General features: G+C 49.2%; 1 protein-coding gene across 7 annotated transcripts in view; it reads right to left on the bottom strand.

Annotated features, from left to right (window-relative positions):
• Positions 1 to 22,082, bottom strand: part of PRDM2 (PR/SET domain 2) — a 109,141-nt gene that overhangs the window by 14,860 nt on the left and 72,199 nt on the right. For 5 of the 7 annotated variants that reach the window (XM_032495229.1, XM_032495231.1, XM_032495232.1 and 2 more), the window contains one exon: positions 16,142 to 20,516. The exons of 1 other annotated variant lie outside the window; for it this stretch is intronic. In XM_032495229.1, coding sequence (XP_032351120.1) covers positions 16,142 to 20,516 — 4,375 coding nt within the window. Of the gene's footprint in view, positions 1 to 11,119; positions 12,734 to 16,141; positions 20,517 to 22,082 lie in introns of those variants that run through there. One more of the 7 variants, XM_032495230.1, reaches the window with a different exon arrangement.

Raw genomic sequence — 22,082 nt, 5'->3', positions numbered from 1 at the left:
CAGCACTCATCATCCGACATTCTCCACAGTCACGTGCTTGTTAGTTGTCTGTCTCCCCCCACTAGGATGGGAGTTCCAAGAAGGTGGGGGATTTTGTCAGTCTGTTCACATCCCCCTAAGAACAGTACCCGGCACCTAACAGCACGCCTTCGTTCTGGAAGGAACGGATGAATAAAATGCGCGAACAAGTGAAAGGCCCAGAGCTGCACCCTTTCTTGACTCACTCACACCCACAGGGCGCCACCTAGTTACTGTTTTCATGTTACTGTTTCACGCGGGGCAAGAATTTAAGAAGCTAAGAGCCATTTCAGTGCCAAATGTCTCTATGTCTTTGTGCAAACGTTTCATGGTTTCTCAGCCACGCCTCATTGGACGGCAGTTTTTAGGCAAATTGCTATGAGCCTTTCTAAGCATTTAACTTGTTTTTCACAAACAACTGTGTTCATATGTCATCGGTCTGGCTACTATTAAATCAAGTCTATAATAATAGATACTCGTATATTTCTTATTATGTTTATTATGAACGAATTATGTTCATGTTAGCATAAAACACTTGAACAGTGGCATAAACAGGTTTTGGAACAAACACAGCTGACCTCTGGCAGCATTTAACCTGACTGCTGGTGACTGAAGGGCCCGGGCGCGCCCTGTGAGGGTCACCAAGACGCCTTCCACGGAGAGCCACAAGCAGCTATTAATGTGCCAGGTTGGTTACACTGGAAATTACCTGAGCCTCCACTGTATTTCATTTTACCCACAGCTGGCACTCTAACAACCATTCAGAGAGCTTTCTGGTACCACCCGACCCCCCCAGGCCCTGTCCTCTGCAGAATGCTCTCACACCAATTATTCCTTAGGCGACGGTGAACAGGCCAGACTGGACGGTTGAGACCTCTGCGTTTCCTTCCTCACGGGCTCGTGGGCGGCCCTCTGGCTTCGCCAGCTGGATCCCATTCCAGAGCGGCAGCAGCTCTGACTCACGGGCGTGATGGAGAAACCGCCCAGGTGAGTGATGACGTGCCGTGAACCCAGTCTGCGCAACAGCCCCGTCTGGTGCGTGTGGCATCGTGAAATCAATCAGCGTTTAAGCTCGAAGAGGAAGGGATTCATCGTTTTAAGCAGAAATAAGAAAAAAACACGCAAGGAAAAGCATCCACTGCCGTGTAATTTTTTGGAGGCTCTACCGGACAGGGACCCCTTGGGAGATGTCAAGGGCTAAAGCTGGAGGTAGAGCGAAGACGGCCCTATTTTCAGAGCCAAAAACTGGGGGAAAGGATTTAAAATTGTGAAGGAAGATGTGGATAGCTCTCCCCCAGGCAGTTCAGGATGCTTAGTTATTATTCACAGACAGCCTGCATGTGTGTGGCGGTGAGGACCGGGGAGGGGAGAATATAATTTCACCAGGATCTTTGATGAACGAGCCGTGCCGTCGTGGGCTTCGAGCGCACAATTTCTCTCCAGTCTCTGCGGTTTACTGATGGCCTTTCACTACGCATTCTCAACCTTGAGGCCTGTGCCCCCAGGTAGTAAGCCTTTAAGACCAATTGTAATTAACTATCCACCAAACAACCGACCCTTTCCTTTCAACCTGACTTTAGTTGCCCATTTACTTATCAAAGTGACACTCTGGTTCAGCTGCTAACAATTAATTGCCCCCAAATTCACGTGTTAAGACCTGAAGTCATGAGTTAGGGTCAGGTCAGAGGTCACTGAAGGGGAGTGGCAGCTTTGGCTCCACTAATCCTGGAGATGGCGTCCTTTCTTCTTTTTACTAAGTGCACACCACGTGCTGGGTGCTGCAGTAGGTGCTGGGGTAGAGGGAACACACATCAGGCGGTTACAGCACGACCCCAGGCTTATCCCAGTTCATGACCTAAGATCATGTATTCCCCTCAGAAAGATACCCAAGAGCAAGAGCGGACAGGGCCAGCAATCCTCAGCTCCACCTCGGCTCTGACACTCAGAAGTGACCCTAACTCTCCAGCAGCCCTGGCTCGTCTGTCCCAGGGTGGTTGAGTGTAAGTGACTTCACTGACAACTGAACTGAAAAATGCTGTCAATATATCAGAGAGATTGTTCATGAGCAAAGGAAAAAAATTTCAAATGAAAACCGGGAGCAAATGAAATGATGAGATGTGGTGGTACCATGTCACCTTCCTCCCCTCTGCCCCTTTACAAGACCCAAAGGGGAACTCTGAAGTCTGGGTACGACTCATTTGAGAAGCTGATAAAAATGAAGATTTCAAAGACCCACCCCCAGAGATGACGGTTTAGTAGGTCTGGAATGTTTAATAAGCCTCCCAGGTGGTTTGTGATGCAGGTGGTCCACTGAGTGAACGTCCTCGTGAGATAATCCAAACTAGAGCCCCTCCACACACCTGTGAACAGACAGGCGCTGCATGTCCTCTGGCTGAAATTAACCAGACAGTCCTACTGAGCCAGCAGTACTGTCCCCTCACCTAAGCACCTGCCCGGCACAATCCAGGACATCACCTTAACAAAACACCTGCTGCTGGCTGGCACCCATGCGCCGTATCTGCAACTTTTATCAATAGTTTAAAGAATATCCACATGCCATTAATTACCGTGATGAAGTTACTTAACAGAGCCTACAAGTCAACGCCAGTGTCTGACACCAACTTACTGAGGTTGCATTGTAAGGGCTGGCTCCTCTGCGGAGGCAAAGTTAACAGACTTTTCACCAAACTCACTCCTAAAATTCATTCAGAAGAGCCTAAACATGAATGAAGAAGGTTAAGGGTATAGAACACCTACTAACCTACACACTGGTTATTAGAAGAACTCTGAAAAGCTTCTGGGGGAATATCGTGAACAAAAGAGGAAAACCCAGTCCCGGAGCACGTCCATCAGCCTGAGCTGCAAATACTAAGAGGGAAAGAACTCCAGACCCTCCCTGACTCAACCAGATGGGAGCACCTGGCACCAAAGAGAACATTTGTCTTCAACATAAAAGACCGAGGCACCAGGTAAAGAGAACTACTCTGTTTCAGAATCAAGGTGCTTCCCCGGCAACACACCTTCACTGGGGACGTGAGTTGTATACTGTCACCCAAACTTCCCTTTTATTCTTTCCACAGAAGGTGTATTTAACTCACATGTGGGTTAGGAGCCTCAGTCCACACGCGTGTGTTGGGTGTGTTACACTTACCCCTCCCCTCTCCACCACGCACTTTGCTTACAAGGGAGGTACTTCGGTGGTCTCAGGGCTTACAGCCTCTTTACCCACACATCCTATTCATAGGACCCCCATCAGACACCCATTGAAGGCTGCCAGGAAGTGCAGACAGTATCCATAAATAAAGGAGTACTTGCTTCTCCCCCAATTTTTAAGCCCACCTCAAGCTCCTGGACCTCGCATGACCTCGTATGCTGGACCCTCTCTGAGGTGTCATGTCTCCACAACAATGTATTAATTCGTGGTCATCTTGAGCCTTCAGGGAAGGTGAAATTACGTCCAGTGTAGTTTTTAAAAGAAAGGCAATAGCAGATTCGTTAGACCTCAGACAGCAAACACCTGTGCCATGGAGCCACTCCCTTCCTGCGTCCAAGGCGGACACCGGGCACTCAGCCCGGCCTCTATCCAAGCGTGACCTCGCCTGGAGTCCAGCTCACAGCACCCCAGGCAGCTGCCCCCCCCCCTTGCACAAATGGAAACCTACTTGCCAACCGTGGCTGGGAAAGACTTCCATGAAAGCAGAAAACGGGGGTAAAAACAAAAAGCTGACCAGGGAGCAAGGCTTCATTCTCTGGACGAGGCAGTCTCTATCTGTTCCTTCCCTAACCACACAGGGCAGATGCGGCGGGTCAGAACGCCAGGCCCGGCTGAAACTGCTCAGGATGGCCTCCCAAGGACCTACAAATTGGATCAGGACCAGGAAGGACCCAGACCTGCGTTCACCTCCAGCATATATTTTAGCTCCTTCAAATCAGCGGGTACTTCTTGTCCACACCTGGGCAGATACCTACCAACCAGCCATGTCTCCCTGCTTCTTAAAGGAGATGAATCGGGCATGTACTCCCAGAGAACCAGCGGGTGAGGGGCAGGACGGCTCCTGACTGAGAGATGGAGCCAGACTGCCTGGGCTTGTTTCCTGGCCCCCCTCTTACTAGCTGTGACCAAGCAAATTCCTTAACCTCCGTGCTTCAGTTTTCCCATCTGTAAAATGGGAGAACATAAAAGTGTTTATTTCATAGCATGGTTATAATGATTAAATGGGGCAATGTGTGTAAAGCCCTGAAAACCTGTGGCTAGCAAGCTCTTGAACACATTCGTGACCATTCTTACATTATTACTTCAATGAACTAGGATCCCTTGGTTGCATTTTCATGGTTTCAGAGAGCAAAGGAAATGTTTTCTTCTGCACCCAGCTTTTAAAATTTTTAGTTTGTCTTTGAAATTCAAAACCAAGAGAAAATTATATGGAGGGGTGTTAGAATAAATCATCTTTTTTCTCAGTGTGATTTTAAAAATGACTTCCGGTTTTAGAGCTCACCCTATTTATCTGCTGGGAGAAAGGGAGCGGCTATGGTCAGTACATGAACAGCACAGGCCTGGCTGAGAGACAGCAAAGGGCCTGCGGTCACTGGCAGCAGAACCAGGAGTTTGGGCCACTTGGGCCCCTTCTCTCTGGGCGGAGCCAAGAGAAGCTGGGGGAAGGTTCCGGCCACTGCAACCTGTGCGGCCGTGACACCTCCTACGTGGCCGTCGGCTCCGAGCCCCAGCCACAGCCGTGAATCAGATTCAAATCCAGACTCCAGAGGACACCTCAGTGCTAAGAGCAGCACCTACGCGGCAGGCACATCTGTGGAACTCCCAGGCTTCTCTGTTGTCTTCACAACCGTCCTTCTGGGTCAGATAATCGATTGTTATCACCGTTTACCGAAAAGAAAGCTGGGGCTCGGAGACGGTAAGTAGCTTGCCCAAGGTTACAGAGCTAGTAAGTGATAAAGCCCGGATTCAAAGTTTTTATTCATTCAACAAATACTTATTGAGCAACTACTACGTGCCAGGCACTGTTGCAGATGCTGGGAACCCAGCAGTGAACAAAACCGAGTTCCTGCTCAGGGAGAACATCTGTTCCAGGAGTGGGGACATTTAGAAAACAAATCTAACAAACTGAGGACAGAGCGTGCGTATGAGTTAAGTGCTCCCATGAGCAGCAGAGTGCGGAGATGCAGAGGGATGAGGGCAGGGGCAGGGATGGACAGCTGGCCAGCAGCTCCGGGTCCAGGGCCCATCAGTGCCCTTACCTACATGCCACTGCCTGTAATGAAGTCACAGCAAAACCCTGAGGGGCTCCTGGGTGGCCAGGCACCGGGAGCTCCCCGGACACCTCTGCACCCGCAAATGCCCCGGGCTCACTCACTTTTCCTGGGCCCAGATGGAGAGCGGAGACCATCCGGGAAGCCTGTGGGAGTGTTTCTAAAATTCTGACAAAAGTTCTATCCTCCCCAAAGGTAGTAACCACTCATTCTCTGAAACTAACATAAACGGGTGTTTGTCAGTTTCCAGGAAGGAGTCTGTTTTTCTTTCTGGGCCTTTGAAAGCACGAGCAGTTTCTACAGCAGCCTCTTCCAAAAGTTCCTTGGCGATCATCATCCAAACTCTGGCCCTTTCTTCCCTCAGAGGGTTACTACACCCTCTGAGTTTCTTCCCTTTCTTCCACCAGGGATGGTTACTACACCCTCTGAGTTTCCTTTGTGGGGTTTTCCTGGGTCCATCATTTGAGGACTTTATGTATTATATAAACGACAGTAGTCCCTGTCATCCCCACCACCCTGGCCATCAGTTACTGAATCCTAAGAACACACACCGCCTCCTTTAGCACGGCTCTTACGGACCAGGAGGCCGAGGCTCAGCCAGCAGCGTGCCCTACCTCAGTGACAAGCGGGAGCCACGGAGTTAAAACCCAGATGGCGAGGGAGTTCAAGGCCTATGTTTATCCCCACTGTGGTGCCCAACCCCTCTGCAACGAAAGCCCCCTGTGGGCGATGACATCAGCACCAGTCATCTGGGGGACACAATACCTACATAAAACCCAGGGGGCACAGTGAATTCGGTGGTTTCGCACTGCAGTGAAGAGTGAGGCTCTGTAATGAGATGGCTGGGTTTGGGGCCCCCACTTACAGCTGTGGGACACAATGCAAGTGATGTGGCCTCTCTCAGACTCGATCCATTTGTCTGTAAACGACGAGACTTGCTCTCTCTCAGGCCATGAGAGCGCTTCCGAGCAGTTAAGCCATGTGAGGCACTTCCAACAGCCAGAAGCACCCTCAGCTCCCTCCCTGGTGGCCGGCGACATCCCGAGGGCCCTCTGAAAGCCCCGGTACACAGCCCATCAGATCTACAGACCAACACCTACATGATCCAGACTGACCATTAAAGAAAGATGTTTTCTGAATGGCTGACCCACTGACTCACTACAGGGGAATGCGCCTGAATTCACAGGTCCAATAATAGCTTGGAAATAGAAGCCATCTGAAAATGTTCCTACACTGGAGCCTGGCTGGCAAGGACTGGATGTGATTATAAAAAGCAAGTGAGAAGAGAATGTTACTGCAAGGAAAACTGAATCCACATGAGTCTTAAATAACTTCATTCCAACAGAGAATATTAAAATGTTACATTTTCGGCAAGGATCAAATACTGAAACAAATCCAAGTATTTTACATTGAAGTTCTATTTCAATTTAAAAAATTTTAAATCGCCACAATTGTATCCTTAGGCCTCAATCCCCTTTTGTTATTAACTTACCCGTGAAACAAGTTCTAGGTCTTTTAAAAAATGATTTCTATTCAAAATTTACATTTAGATTTATGGCTAAGACTCGGTACTTATCTACATAGAATTCTAGATTATATAGTGGGCTCCTGTCTAAACACTGATATGGAAATAATAGTCTTAGCTTAAATATGTTCTGATTTAGAACATAAACTGATGCTTTGAAATCCGGTAGCTTTTCTGTCATTACTGAGATGACACCTCCGTTCTCTCCCCCCTCACTGAGCACCTCAGGGAACATCTACAAAGGGATGTTCGAAACGCTGGTTCTTTGCCTAGCTTCCTGCTGTGCGTTATAAGCTGGACACGGGAAGGCACATTCAGGCACTAACTTCTTCCATAAAAGGCTTACGTTCTCTAGAACACCATCCCGCCTGAATCTCAGGTCGCTTTCTGTAAGAGACAGCGGAAAAGGAATCCAGCTGGTACCAGTGAGGCAGAAAACGGAAGCAGCTACAAATCCTTTTACCCCGACAGTTCGACCAGTTTATTCCTTCAACAGTATCTCCAAGCCCCTTCCAACGGCTCACAACTGAGTGTAATTTTTGCACCTGCAAATAATTTAACACAGGACGGTTTTTCCAATTCTTATTCTTAATCCAGAAAGTAAATAAAACCTACAGACGCCCTCCAGGCTCTAACCCTCTACTTTAAAAATAACTTACTATTGGCTGAAACGTAACCCTTTGCTTTGCACGCAATGGACTTCTTTGCGGAGGTGGGAAGGCAAGCCCCCATCAAGTTTGGTTTTGGCCCAAAAGAGGTCAAGCTTCTCAAGTGACACCTGAGGACACTCCCCGTGACCCCCTGGCCCCTTCTTCAGAACCACTTCCGAAATCAAAGAGAATCGTTATAAGGTGCTTGGTTTCTACTGAATAGAGTACTGTTCACTCGGCAGACTGATCTATGAAGCCCACTGCGCCTGAAAAGGGCTACAGCAGGCGCATCCCCACACTTCGGAGTGAAGCCAGGTGCGTGTGCCCAGGCGCGGCTTGTGCTCTCCCACAGGCCTGCTGCGTCGGGAAGCCCTACTTGGAAGTGACCACCCTACTTGTTCATGAACGCCGGAAAAGCCCTTAACAGAGAAGGTATCAAGGTTGTATCCCGCATTTAGAGAAAATGAAGCTTAAAAAAAAAAAACCAAACCTACGAAAATGATCAACAGGATGGTGTAGCTCGGAGGCAGCTCGAATCCCAGCTTGCCGCTTGAGAGTTGGGTGACCTTTGAACAAAATCACTTCTCCCGGGTCAGTAAACGACACCAGCGTCATGGTGTTATTGTCAAGTCAAGTCTGAAAAATGCTTCGCGTAGTACCTCGTACATAGAAGGCACCCAAAAGCTACCTCAAATACACCCCAGGGCGTTGTCAGATGGTTCTCACCACCCCTTGGAGGAAGCATCACCAGGTGCAGGACGGGGAGGAAGACCTGCAGGGCAGTGGTGTGGGTGGGGGGCCTGGATGGTCCCCCAGCAGGACTCCTGGGCATCTGCCTGGAGGGATCAACCAATGAGCAGCTTCACTTTTTCCCTACATTGCACCCACTCAAACCTCAAGTTTTGTTCCATTCTACGTTTTTTTTTGGACACTGGGTGTTTTACTTGTCTATAAAGAATTTTTTAAAAAGTATTTTATTATTGTATTGTTTAGTTATTTTTGGTGGAGGGAGGAGGTAATTAGGTTTATTTATTTTTGAAGGAGGCACTGGGGATTGAACCCAGGACTTTCTGCATGCTAAGCATGCACTCTGTCACTTGAGCTATATCCACTCCCTCTATAAAGAATTTTAATGGTGCTATTGACGTCACCATTCCCACGAATCTGGATTTCATTTTAGTTTTTCGGTTTTAATCCCACAGCACTGGTATATTTAAGGCCCTGTAGGCAAACTCCGAGAAAAGGGTCAAAGCACTAGGAAGGTGGGGCCCAACAGGGCTCTGGCCTTGAGAAACGTGTAGAGAAAGAAACCGCACAGCAGGCTGGCCGATCCTTTATCCCTTGAGGCCCATCGCCTAGGCCTCCTCCTGTCTGTAGCCCAGGCTCAAGCCTAGACTCGGAACAGCCCTTCCTGCCGCCCACCGCCCACCAGATGCTGGAAAGCGGGAACCATGACAGGATCTACTTTGCAGAGTGACTCTAAGGATGAGATGTGAGGCACGTTGAGGCTCAAAAGAGAAGACACAAGTACTTAGCCATTAAAAGCTACATTCGTCTTCTCCACATTAAATTCACAACTTCTTCGGTGTGCACTGACATTACTGGAGGGGAGGGGGGTGAACTTCACACTGCACACCACCCAGGCCTCATCTCCAAACAGTCTCACTTAAAAGGCTGGTGGTAGAGCCTAGGAGCTGGGAGCCTGGCTCTGGGTTGGAGGATCACTGTGCTCAGGGCAGGCTGTAGCCAGATCACACTCTGCAGGCTCCTGGATGCACACGCTCCCAGCAGTGCTTCACCTCGACAGCCCAGAGAGCAGACAGACCCCGAAGCGGCAGCCGCGGGGTTGGTGCCACCAGGGAGAGTGGAGGCCATGTACAAAATGGTAAACCATTCTATCAGCCTGGTCCTCTGGCTACTTTTAAGTGTGGCCTTTATATCCGAGTCAACCTTCTTTCAAGGCAAAGTGTCCTTTTAAAAAATTTTTATGTATATATGTCAATCTAATCGAAGTGAGGTTCAGTATCAAATCAAAACCCACAGAAATAAGACATCAAGAGCATTAAGTGAGCTATAATTTTACAAGAGTCATTTTAATGTAAGTATTAAAAGTCAGCAGTCATCTAGATATCCGCCCCCAAATATTAAGATATAAGCACCTTCTTGACCACCTGGCCTCCGGAGAACTGTGTCAAAGTGAAGGACACTTTGAATATAAAATACAAAAAATGGGAAAAAAGCACCATGCAAATAATAGCTTTACAAAGGGCGGGGATTTTTGTCCACTGGTATAACCTAGGCACCTAGAATACAGCTTGGTATACAGCAGGTGCTCAATAAATTAATGTGATTCTGTAAAACACCTTGCCAGAAGGTACTTGTAACATCCAGATTAAAAGTCAGCCTAGACAGGGATTTGCAATCAGAAATGCTGCGAGATGCTTCAAAACAGCTGTAGGGACATAAGGCTTCGGTTATTAGCTTTAAAGATTTTTTTAAATATTTAAGTCTATGAAGAGTAAAAGCAACCACACTGGGGCAGCTCGTTCCTGGCAAGAGGGAGCGCCTTCCTGGGGACTCCTCCACGCGGTAAATCTCAGAGTGCTGCCGCGACCAGGCCCTGCTGTAAGACCCGGGCGCGAAACAGACCTCGCCCTGCTCTTTCAAACCCACGAGACAGTCTGTCAGCATCCACACCAGGGAGCACAGCCTCCCGCTGGGAGGAAAGCTCAGAGACCCCCTCCCCATCCCCAGTTTTGGTAGACTGGCCACTAGCAGCCACAAGGAAAGTACTTGCCCAGGGCTAAGCCACCAAGGCGGGGACAGAGGAGAGGCTGCTTGTTGGATGCTCGCTCCCTGCCAGCCTGGAGGGACGAGCGGGGAGCAGATGGGTCAAGACGGAAACCGGCCCCCCTTCCCAGAGCAGGGCTCCCCCCAGCTCATCGCGTCCAAGCACCGTGCAGGCGCAGTGCGTGCTCAGTGCTGTTTACAGAGCATTTGCAGGGCTCCTGCGGAAAGCCGTTTCGCACCCGCCTCTCCCTCCTGCACACCCTCCTCCTCCCTTCTGGGGTTCTCTAAGGTGGGAATCCATCAGCCAGAAGTGTCAACATCTCGCTGAGGGAGGCTGACAGTACCGTCAGCTTCACCACCTTTCCCTGAGCAGGAATCACACACACACACAGAAAGCATAAGGACGAGGGCTACCATGCAGGACTTCATGAAACCCCCGCTTCTTTCAGCCACTTTTAATCTTTAAAAAACCCAGCAATTCCAGGTCAACCTAATACAAATGTTACAACTTCTTTGTTTCATTCTCCGGGATCCATAAAAATAAAAATCTCCAAACTAGAGTGAACTGTCAGCAAGCACGCAGGAAGCAGAGAGCCCACATGTGGAATCATTTCCCTCTTACCCAACAGTAAATTCTCCACGCACTTCTTGGCACCACCGTCCGACTGCACGTCTACCCTTTCGGTGGCACAGAAGCAACGTGCATTAACAAATATTCCATCGACGCCAAATGGAAACAAGGGAGGTCAGCTGGGGGGATGCTACAACTGCACTTTAAAGATGCAGCCTGTGAACAGCACCCCCATGTGCACCTTCATTCCCCCCCCTTAACTGCTCCCAGTGATGTACAAAATGCAGTCCTTTCACAAGCTTTTATAAAGTTTTTTTTTATTGGTTACAATTATATAAAATGCATCATTTGAATTCCCCCTAGTCATTAAGTGCTTGCTAGCAACAGCATAAAAAAACTTTTTGGACATCTGACAAGCTCAAATGATTTACTTCATGCTGGAAGGGGAAAAACAGCAAACACCACTCTTAACTCGTCTGTCTATAATTAACCTCTGTCTCTCTCAAGGCTACATTGGTTAAAATCAACGGACAACCCCTTTGTATGTCAATTTGTAAATTTTAATGGTTTCATTAGAATAGTCTTTTATATCACTCTCCAACAAGAAACAATAAAATAACTAACAGCAAACGTCAATACAAGAATACTCTCCAGATTAACAACTCAAACAAAAATGTAAAATGTAAATCACATATAATACAATTGAAGCATCCAAAACAATTTAAATAATTTTAAATATTTTATTTTTAAACTGCTACAAATGCTTTACACAATGTTTGAACATAAAGTCCCCATAACAGAAACATAACAAAATGGGAATGATAGTGAAAGGGTTGAAGTGGCACAAATTCACCAAACAGGTATTTTTTTTAACTACAGAATTTAAGAGGTAGATTACTTTTAAAGTTGAGAACCAAAAAACAAACAAACAAAAAACCCATGAATAAAACCTAGCCATTTTTCAACAACTCAGTCATTAATTAGGGGGAAGGCATATAACGCAGGGAGAAATGATACCTATATTATTCAGGGAGAGGCCAATTTGTCATTCCTTTTAATCTCTATTAGAGACTTTAGTGTGAAACCTGATACTTGAATTAATTTACACTTACACGTAGACACACATCTGTACAGGCCTGTGATGCATCCTGGGCATTGATATATTGCTAGTCTCCAAAAATATAACAGTTATAAATTAGTGCCAGATAATAATCTGAGAGGATAATGTCCACCTGGATATGTACACATGACACTGGAAGGGGCATAAAAAAGTCCATATCCAATCTGGTTTCCTCTCCAGTATACTGGCAATCTGCTTGTGATTAAAACAACAACAACAACAACAAACAGCAACAACAACAAAAAACAGGCTAATAAGAAAGAAGCTGAATGCTTCTCTCTGTCTACAATTCATTTAAAAGAAAGAAAGAAAAGGCATCAAGCATCAAGAGCTGGTGTATGACCAAAACATTTTAAGATGAGTGCATCAGAATGTGTCATCCCTGAAATCTACCACAAACTACTGATACAACAGAGAACTTGCTTTGCAAGATTAGGTTCAAATCATCCCTTTCTCTGCTATGTGCCAAAAACCAGGGCCACACTCAGGTCTGAGTTCCCAGTCCCGTGATGACGAGCCAGTTCAGCTAGCCCTCTGACAGCACCCGCCTCTGCATCTGAATCACCCGCGAGCCCGACACTCCGAGGCAGCGGATGCCCGACTCTAACCAGGGCAACAAGAAGCCTGCTGCAATCAGTGGTGTGCTAGGACTTTTGAGTCAGCTTCAATTGGTCTTGCAAGCTTGGAAGATTTCGTGTCCTTTGCCGTAGTGCTTATCCTAAGTTGAGCATGCATTATCTTTATTTAGTCAATTAAGGTTTGTTTTGTTTTGGGGTTTTTTCTACAGGAAGTTCCTAGAAAATAAGAAAACTGAAGATAAATGACAACGTAACACAACCTTGTATGAACTGAGCATGTTAAAGAAAAGGTGAGTAGACCATGGGACAAACGTGAAGACGGCAACAGAATGACTTTGAAGGTGTGCAGGAACGTGGGTGTCCTACTCAGCAGAGACAGCTGGTAGGGACACGGGCAGGTCGCCTGGGGAGTGGCGTGGTCCAGAGGATATGTGAGAAATCAGCATCACTTTATTTTTTAAATCAATTTATGGTAAATGGGAAAACTTGGTCTGGAATTTGGCTTTGCTCCTCCATCAGATATTTAAGTGTCCTTAACTGGCTGTAATGGGAATACAGTATTTAAAAAAAAAAAAAAAAAAAAAAAAAGCTGCTCTAGAAGCAGCATTAAAGAATATAAAGAACACCTTGGGATTTACAAAGACCAAAGATGAGAAAGAAGGGAGTAGAAAATGTACTCTTTCCTTGTCTTTTTGTCTCACAAGCCCAAGGAAATGAGTCCTCGGCAACACACCCAGGTGGGCTGGAAGCGGAGCCCCGACGCCCGGTCTGCTGGACTGAGGCGGTAAGAGGAGGACGCGAGCCAGTGGTGTGCCCAGTGTCCTCTGCGGCTTTGTCCTAAAATGGGATTTGGAGCACACGTCTTTTTCACACCCTGATTGGCACAATGGCCTGTGCTCCAGGAAATGACCAAATGGCAAATTCTGTCGAGCCCTTAGTGTTGAACGGACAACTCGGACTTCGTTCACACAGCTGACTGCAAGCATGCACTTGAAAACCTGTGGAATCCTACACTGGCACTTGAACGCAAAATGCCTGAGTGTTGAGGACGTGCCCTTAATCACAGATATGATGAAACACACAGGAAAGGGTGTGCTACCAGTTCCAGGGTAAGTCCTTGACTATGCAATGGGGCAGGTACAGAGAAATCACTGAAAACAGAGTGAAAGTGGGTATTTCCAAACACATGCCGTGAAGTCATCCCTGAATAAAATTTACAAGGAGAAATACACTGAAAGGGGAAAGAGACGCTAGTTCCAACAACCCCTTGCCAGTGCAGCATACACAGACGTGGACTGAGGGTGAGGCCTCCGCCGAGGGCCCGGGCTGACCCTGACAGACCGCCACGTCCTCCATGCTCTATACCAGATTCACTACGAGGTACTCAGACGACCACAATCCTCTGAAGAAACACCCACCCTTCTGCCCAGATAATCCAAATGTCATGTCCCAACTGAGCATTCATTTTGTAATTTCCAAAAATACTCCCCAAGTTTACGGTCACTTGTAAGTGGACCCCTGTGAAAGAGACACACATCCTTCAGACGTGCCCACAGCCCAGTGCAGTGACTCACACAGAGTGGGGACAGCTACCACGGAAGCCCGCTGCCACCTTCTACGGTCAGAACAATACCCATGTTTTCTTATCTGTTTCTTCCTTGTTTCCTTTTAGGCCAAATTTCATTCCAGCAAGGGTAACTTTCAAACAAAGTAAAATAATTAACTGGAGCAAAGCATAGAAACACTATTTTATCAGGCCCTTTGGTCCTTGGCAATGTTAAAGGTTCTTCAAGAGCACTGAATGAACTTCACAAATTTATCGTTACTCAGAGGGCTTTCCTTTACAGCACTTTAATGTTCTCCTGTCAACTGTGCCCTTGAACTGTATAAATGAGATCCAGTACAAAACAGGTGGTTCTTTTGGGTAACATCCGACACAGAGGGGAACACACAGTATATTCTACAGCATCAGCCACCTGGGAAACGTGTTTTAGCACAGCCATGAAAATGATGGCATGCTCTGGGTCCTTCAACCTTGAAAGGCCAGTTCAAGAACGTCCTGTTGTTGTGGAACTTCCAGAACACAGACTGAGTACAGAGAGGCACACTGGGAGGTTCCTACAGGCAGGCAGAGGGACGGCTGAGAAACACATGCTTACTGTCACCGGGGCTAACCAAGCTCCAAGATGCTTCTGCGCACGGGCCAGGGCCAGGGCCAGGGCCAGGGCCAGGGCCCGGGCCCAGAGGCTGAAGGAGTTCTACAGGAACGATTAGTGCTTTTATAAAGAAGCTTTTGAGAAAAAGCTAATCTTTTATTCCTACTGCCAGTCACTCCAATCAGCCCTTGGCTACTGATTCTTGTCCACATCTTTAGCTAGGACTTACGGCGCACCAGCACCGAGAATGCTACCTCATCAGCCTAGCAGTGATAAAGCATCTCTGAGTCCACGTGACTTCTCCAAATGGCAGCTACCCCTTCCCCGCCCCGTTAACTCTGATTCTGTTTCCTTAAAACACACCAAAGAATTGCGACACACTGAAAGTTATAGCCAAGAAAGCCTAGAGCCATGCAGCTCACTCTGAAAGGACAAGATTTAAAAATGCTTTGCAGCAAGTCTAGCTGAGGATTAATCACTTCACCTGAGATGGACCTGCAGGCATTATTCAGGAAGCAGAAGGAATGTCCACTCACGTTTGAAGTAACTTAGTTTCAGAAGTTGATGTAACAAACTTAACTACTGCCCTACGTCTCTACCCTTCGCTAAGAACAGTTCCTCATATAGAAAGAACATAGAATAAACAGTGAAATCACCTCCAACCTCAGATGAGCTCAGACCTCACCACTGGGGGGAAAAAAGGCAGCGACAAACGGGACGATCTGTCCTGGGTCCCTGCTCACGCCTGAAAGCACCTAAGTGTCCAGCCTCGCTGCCCAGCTCTCAGCACCACCCTCCCCTCTCCTTCCTCCTGTGCGGGTCTGGCCTGTGTATTAACAACCCTACGCTTGGAGACGGGAGCGGGTGGGGGGACATGCAGCATTTTAAAAAGAACTGGGTGCGGTGTTTTTATTTGAACCAAAAGGCAAGTTTTTAAAATTAAAACACAGTCACAGAAAGCATGAATGGTAAAAGCAGTCTCAGGTACGAGAAGCACTTTAGTCACAGAAACACTCAGCAAGATTCAATGTGGTTTTAATGAAATCCCTGAACCATCTTCACCTAAGAAGTGATCTACGATCAGGAAATAATACCGGTGACACCGGGACATCACCCAAGACATGGAAAAAGTGTGAGCACATTTCATCTTTTCATCGGGTGCTTTTGGGAACTTTACGTGGCTTCAAATTCAATTCACAACTGGCCCTATGAAAGAAATGGCACCACTCTGAGTCCCAGGTCTCACATAAAAGCCACGTATCCGTCTCTACAGCAGCCGAGGCACTGAGACTGCCTCACGCCTGCCCCCACCTTAAGAAACTGCTATTTCCTTTAAACACTTATGTCAAAATTGTGCAGGAAAAAGAAAAAAAAACAGCCATTGGGCAAGGATAGTGTTTTCTTCCAACGGTCTCGCCCCCCGGCTCCGGAGCGCTGCACGCCTCCAATCCCGGAAGGCACGGCTTACCTGAGGTCCTTCAGCTCCTGCTTGCCACTGCTGTCCTCCCTTCTGCTTTCACTCGGGTCGGCAGCAGCTGCCAGCTGCAGGCTTCGGGTGATGGGCCCCCCGCTCCGCTCTCTAGATTTGACACTGAAGCGGTCTGTTCTTTTCTTACTGGCCAAGGCGGCTTTGCTCTGTAAGACAGCCCTGCTCTTCTGCGCCCTCGCGTGCAGGCTCCGCGACGCCCTGCCCGGGAGCTGAGCCGCCCGCGTCTTGGCCGTGGCTTTGGGTTTCTTGCCCTCGCCGTGAGTCACTCTGGCCATTCGGATTGGGCTCGAGTTCCTTAAAGAGGAGCTTGGTTTTTTGGACTTGACCGAAGCTGCAAATGTAACATTCTGCTTGGACCTGAAGGAAGAGGAGGGCAGGGGGACCTGTGCGGGGCCCGAGCTGCGGGCTCTGGTCTTGCCCAAAGGCGCCTGTGTGCTCTGCATCTTGATCTCCGTGTCCGCCGTCCGTCTGCGGTGGCTGCTGCTTCTGTCACTACTTGCAGGGGAGGGGTGTCCGCCTTTCTTGGACGAGTGGGCAACTTTTTTTTTGGAAGGAGAAAGAGGCTTTTTGGGACAGCTGAAGGCGGCGTGCTTGTTCAGGCTCCCGATGTACGTGAACTCCCTGTTGCAGTACGGGCAGATGTGCGAGGACGACTCCGGAGCGTTCTTTAGGTCGGCCTTCTGCTTCGCAGATTTGTTCTTTTGAAGGATGGCTTTCTGGACGAGCTGGTTTTTTTTCTTCAACGCGTTTAACTTGAGCTTATTTGAGGACATTTTGCTGAGCTCAACACTGAAGTTCAGTCTTTTGGGCTGTCCCATCCGTCTGAAGGCATTTTTCCCAGAGTTGTCCAAAACCACCACACCGTTTTTGGGTTGCACAGTCTGTTTCAGGGGCACCGGATTTTTCTTCGGGGTATACCTCTTCTTGTCACTAGCGGAAGCACATGCCAGGATGTGTTTGTGGAGCTCGGGCATGTTGTCCACACCTTTCCCACACTTGGTGCAGCGAATGGCGGTTGTAAAAGTCTGTGGGATATTGTGTGTAGTGAAATTTGTGGCTGTCACACCAATGCCCAGGGGGTTTCGGTGATGGTACTGAAATGGAGGTGGTTTAAAGCTTGGATAATGCTGATTGAGACCCAATCGAACATCCGGATCTTTCGTCTTTATTCCAGAAGCCATTATTTTTATGGTTGTGTAAAGCTCTTCGGAAGAGTCGTTTAACTCCTCTTCCTCTTTAGACGTCTCTAAAGGATCTTCTGGCAAGCTCTGCATATGCTCTACGTGGGCTTTGCTGGGATCAGTAAAGTTCTGGGGCCTCAGGGTGCCACTTTCAAATTCGTGGTGTGTGCACACCTTATCTGGGTGGAGATCTCGCTGGTGCTGCTGCAAATTGCACAAAAAAGCAAATTCTTTTTTACAAACCGAACACACAAAGATATTCCCAACTCCATGAAGCAGAAAGCGATGTTCTGACAAATCAGTTTTCGCCTTAAAGAGCTGCACACAAAATTCACATTTCAAGGGCCATTCTTCAGCATGAACGGATAAATGTTTGGTTAGATCTTTAATGGAAAGAAAAGGCGATTCACAGACGTTGCAGACGAAGTTTTTGTTGAATGTTTCCTGGACAACATCCCGCTCAGTGGCGGGCTGGGCTTCCTCCCTGGCCTTCAGATCTTCATTCTCTAATTCCTCCTGTTTGAAGGATATCATGGGGAGAGAGGCTTCCAGATTATCCCCAGAGGAAACAACGGATGACACTGCTGAGAGAGGAGGTGGGGAAGGGGAAGAGGAGGAGGATGAAGAGGAGAAGGAAGATGAAGACGACGAGGAGGAAGACGAAGAGAGTGTCGGAGGCCCCGGCGAAGCAGCAGACATTAGGGGCTCCACGGAAGGAACAGGAGACGGCGAGGGAGACACCGTCGGGGAGAGAATTGGAAGAGGGGACTGTGCGGTGGCATTCGAGAGTGGAGAGGGACAGGGACGAGGGGATGCCCCGGACGAGGGGGCTGGGAGAGGTACAGTAGGAAGCAGTGGAGGGGGTGGTGTGGCAACGGTTAACACAGGAGGACAGGGTGGAGGGGAGGAGGGATTTGTGGGGGTCAAGAGAGGAGGCAGCTGCCCGGAAGAAAGGGAAGGCGTCTGCAGGGCAGGTGATGAAGGAGAGACGTCAGGTGGGCACCCGACAGCAGGGGCAGATAAACCAGGGTCGGGAGCAAGGTCAGCATCCGGTTGGGGGTCGAGGGATTTACAGGGACTCGGGCTCCTGGTCGCCTCGGGGGCACTTTCTACAGGCACGTCGACGCCATTGTACTCATTGAGAAGAACCCTCTGCAGCATGCAGGTGGTTGGTTTCTTTTTCTTCACAGCACTGCAGGCTGGTGGCACCAAATGATTTTCTTTGAATTCCTTGCCTTCAGAGTCGCTACAAGGCTTTTTATGCACGCTGAGATCTAACACAGATTCCCACTGGACCGGAGTCTTGCCCGTACCCTCGGCCTTCTGTTTCACGCCGCTCGATAAATCCAGCGGCTGCTGGTTGCACACGTTACTAAAAGTAGAGCTAGCTGCCCACTCTTTAGACACTTTATACTCATCAAAGCCTGGCGGGCTCCCGGCTTCTCTCTCATCTCTCCCAGACAAACTCCATGCTGGTGAGTTGCTATGATTTTCTAATTTGGGTTTTTTGGAACTCAGAACTGCCTCGGTCCACATGGCCTTCCCATCGCCTGGCTTTCCAAAGTCCCGGAGGGCAGGACTGTGCTGTGGAGAGCTGGGAGGAGAGCTGGTCCGCCTCTTAAACCTGCTCGAGGTCACAGGCAGCATCGAGGCAGGAGCGGACACGCACACAGGCCCCAATTTAGGTATGTCAGGGGCCGAAATCCCTGCAGGAGGAGTGAGCTTATCCTGGGTTTGGAGGAGCTGCTTGAGCTTCGATGACAAATACACACTCTTCTCTTTGTGGAAAGACACCGCCTCTGTCGTTGATATGCTGAGAGGCAGACTCAAGGAACAAGAGGGCGCTGTGGGGTCGGACTCGGTTTCAGCTTTAATTTTGGGTAACACGGGAGGACTGGCCGTTCTCCGCTTCTTGGACTCACTGTTCGTGCTGCTGGAAGGCTCTTTAGGGAGCTCGTCGGTCACCGGGACCCGCGTGGCCTTTATGCTCTGAGTGATCTCCACCGTAACCGGAGTGAGCAGGCAGTTGATACCATACAAGTCCGCCGAGCCGGGCTCCACCTCAATGACGTCACAGTTACTGGTGCTGCTGCTGGTCTGGATTTTACCGTCGATGTAGTAGTTTAAGTTTTCAGAGATATTGCTAGATATATCCATGATGTACACGTCGTCGGCCTCCCCCTCCTCCTCTGGCTCCGTGCTGGGGACGTAGACACTCTGGGCTGGGGCGGCCCGCTCGGCCGGGGGCTGCGGCTCATCCGGGAGGCCTCCTTTTCGCCGCACACCTTTGGGAATGAGGTGGCGTTCGTGAACCCTGCGCTGATGCCGCCTCATGTTGGTGTGAGCTCCAAAAACTTTCTTACAGTATTTGCAGGGGTGAAGCTCTTTCGCCTCTCCGCTCTCCTCTGCAACAGAAGAATCCACCGTTTCTTGGGACGCTTTCTCTGAGTTCACGATCAGACAGTCTGGCCCAAGACAGGGTGGGGTGGCGTCCTCTTTGGCGGGGACGGTGTCCCCGGCTGCCCGGCCGTCGGCCGCGTCCTCTGCGGGCGGCAGTGGCAGGCTGGGCTTCCGCTTTAACCCCGCCTCGTGGCGCCGCTCGTGCCGCCGCCGGTTGATCTGGGTGCCGAACGCTTTCCCGCAGTACTTGCACTTGAAGGCGTGGTTGATGGTAGATATGTGGATGTGCATGTGGCGTTCCAGCCCCTGTTTGGTCGTGAACTTCCTCTCACAATGCTGACATGGAAACAGGAATGTTTCAAACACATCACCATTGGCCTCCTCTTTAGCTTTGGGAATTTTGATAACAGGTGTCACCTCTGGAGAGTCTTCAAGAACTTCTTTCGAAATAGATTTCGGTTCTTCTAATAAATCTTCCGGCTTCTCGTCACACCGTATCTCTGGCTCTTTCACGGGACTTGCATCTGGCACCACGGCAGCTTCGTCCCCCTCGTCCTCCAGCTCATCCTCCTCCTCCTCCTCCTCCTCCTCCTCCTCCACATCGTTGGCCTCACAACTTGCTGCCTCTGGCTTCACGTCCGGGTCTGTCGGTGGCTCGCAGGCCGGGGGAGGGGTGCCAAGCTCCGGAAGCACCTCCTGACTCACCGCCTCCTGAGGCTCGGCTGGCTGCTCGGTGGTGGCAGCTGAAGGCTTCTCGTCTTCGTCTTTGGGACCTAGAAAGCGCGGGAGGCAAAAACCAGCCTTTATCATCAACTCTTACTATTCACGTTCTTTCTCTTATCCCCTAAGGTGTGTAAGGCAGACCGTGCGTCACGGTAAACTATTTGACTTTCTCACATATGAAGTTCTGCTGGATATAAATCCGTCTCCTGCATTCAACAGATGTTTGTACAGAGCACCTGCTGTGTACGCGCGACTCCAACTCGGTGGGCAGTGAGACACAACATGACCTCAACACCCATGAGGAGCTGAGGTTTTCCGTGTTCAGTCACAGGTCTGTAAACGTATTTTTGTTTACAGAAACTGTAGTGCTTAAAATTGTGTTGCCGTAGCTGATACTGAAATTCAAGACACTAGTTGTGAATTCCTATTTTTCATGGTTCCAAACTGAAACAGGGAAATTGCAAAACATATGACTAGGTTACATTCTTAGTGGTCTGTCTTAAACGGAATGATTCTCTCTCTTGTCTGACTAAAATTATATATTTGGACCTCGCACATTTTCCAGAGTCATGTGATCAGAACTGTTCAAGTATCTCCATAGATCATCTCTTCCAAGCCTAATTAAATTACTGAGAACTCAGGAGCACTCAGAGAAGGAAAGAGAAATCTGAAGTCACTTCTGAGTCTCTGCACCCAGGAGAAACCCAGCCCAGCGCAATCTGAGGTAAACGGTACACAGGGGGTCAGGGAAGGACTCACTGACAGGTGAGCAAAGATGTAAAGAAAATGAGTCACGCAAATATCTGAGGGAGAGAAGCCCCTGGACAGAGGAAATGGCGAGTGCGTGAGCTCTGAGTTCAAGGAACGGCAAGGAAGTTCAGGCCAGGGGACCCGAGGGTGGGGGGGAGGGAGGAGAGCAGGAGATGGGGCTGGCTCAGGCAGAAACTCGTGGGCTGCTGGCCTTTACTCCGAGTGAAAACAGGGGGCTACCAGAAAGTTGTCACCGAGAAACACGCCTAACTGAAATGCAAGAGCATCAGCCCAGCTGCTCCGAGGAAGACAGAACCCTGGCTCTAGGTAGACAGGGGGAGGCAGGGAGGCAGGAGAGGAGGCTGCAACAGCCTCCGGGGGAAGGGCTGGCGGGGGAAGAGGATGGCAAGCGCTCAGACTCTGGATGTATCTTGGGGATGAAGGTGACCAGATGGGCTTGTGGACTGTGGAGTGTGAGGTGGGGGGTGTGTATGTCAAGGACGATGCCACAGTGACTGCAGTGAACCTGATCACCAGGCTGTATCAGACTGAGGGAAGGTAAGTTTGGTCTGTGGGCATCTCTGTGTTCTGGTGGGAGACTGGAGTCTACTTTGGATGTGCTGAGGCTTGAGGTACCTGACAGATACCCAAGAAAACAGATTAAGTAGTTACACGTGAGTGGGGTTTGACAAAGAGGCTAAGCCTGGAAATACCCTCAGACCAGAAATGGCACTTGAAGCCTCGGCCTGGACGAGGTCACCTGTCCTCGGAAGGAAAGACCGTGACCCCCGCTGACTCTGGTACCTAGGGGTTAGAGGAATGGCCAGGGAGGTATCTGGAGAGCCGAGAGAGCGGGGGCCCTTAAA

The sequence above is a fragment of the Camelus ferus genome, chromosome 13 (assembly GCF_009834535.1).
Source record: "Camelus ferus isolate YT-003-E chromosome 13, BCGSAC_Cfer_1.0, whole genome shotgun sequence".
Classification (NCBI taxonomy): domain Eukaryota; kingdom Metazoa; phylum Chordata; class Mammalia; order Artiodactyla; family Camelidae; genus Camelus; species Camelus ferus.
The sequence above is the reverse complement of the archived record's forward strand: the minus strand, read 5'-3'. Positions and strand labels throughout refer to the sequence as shown.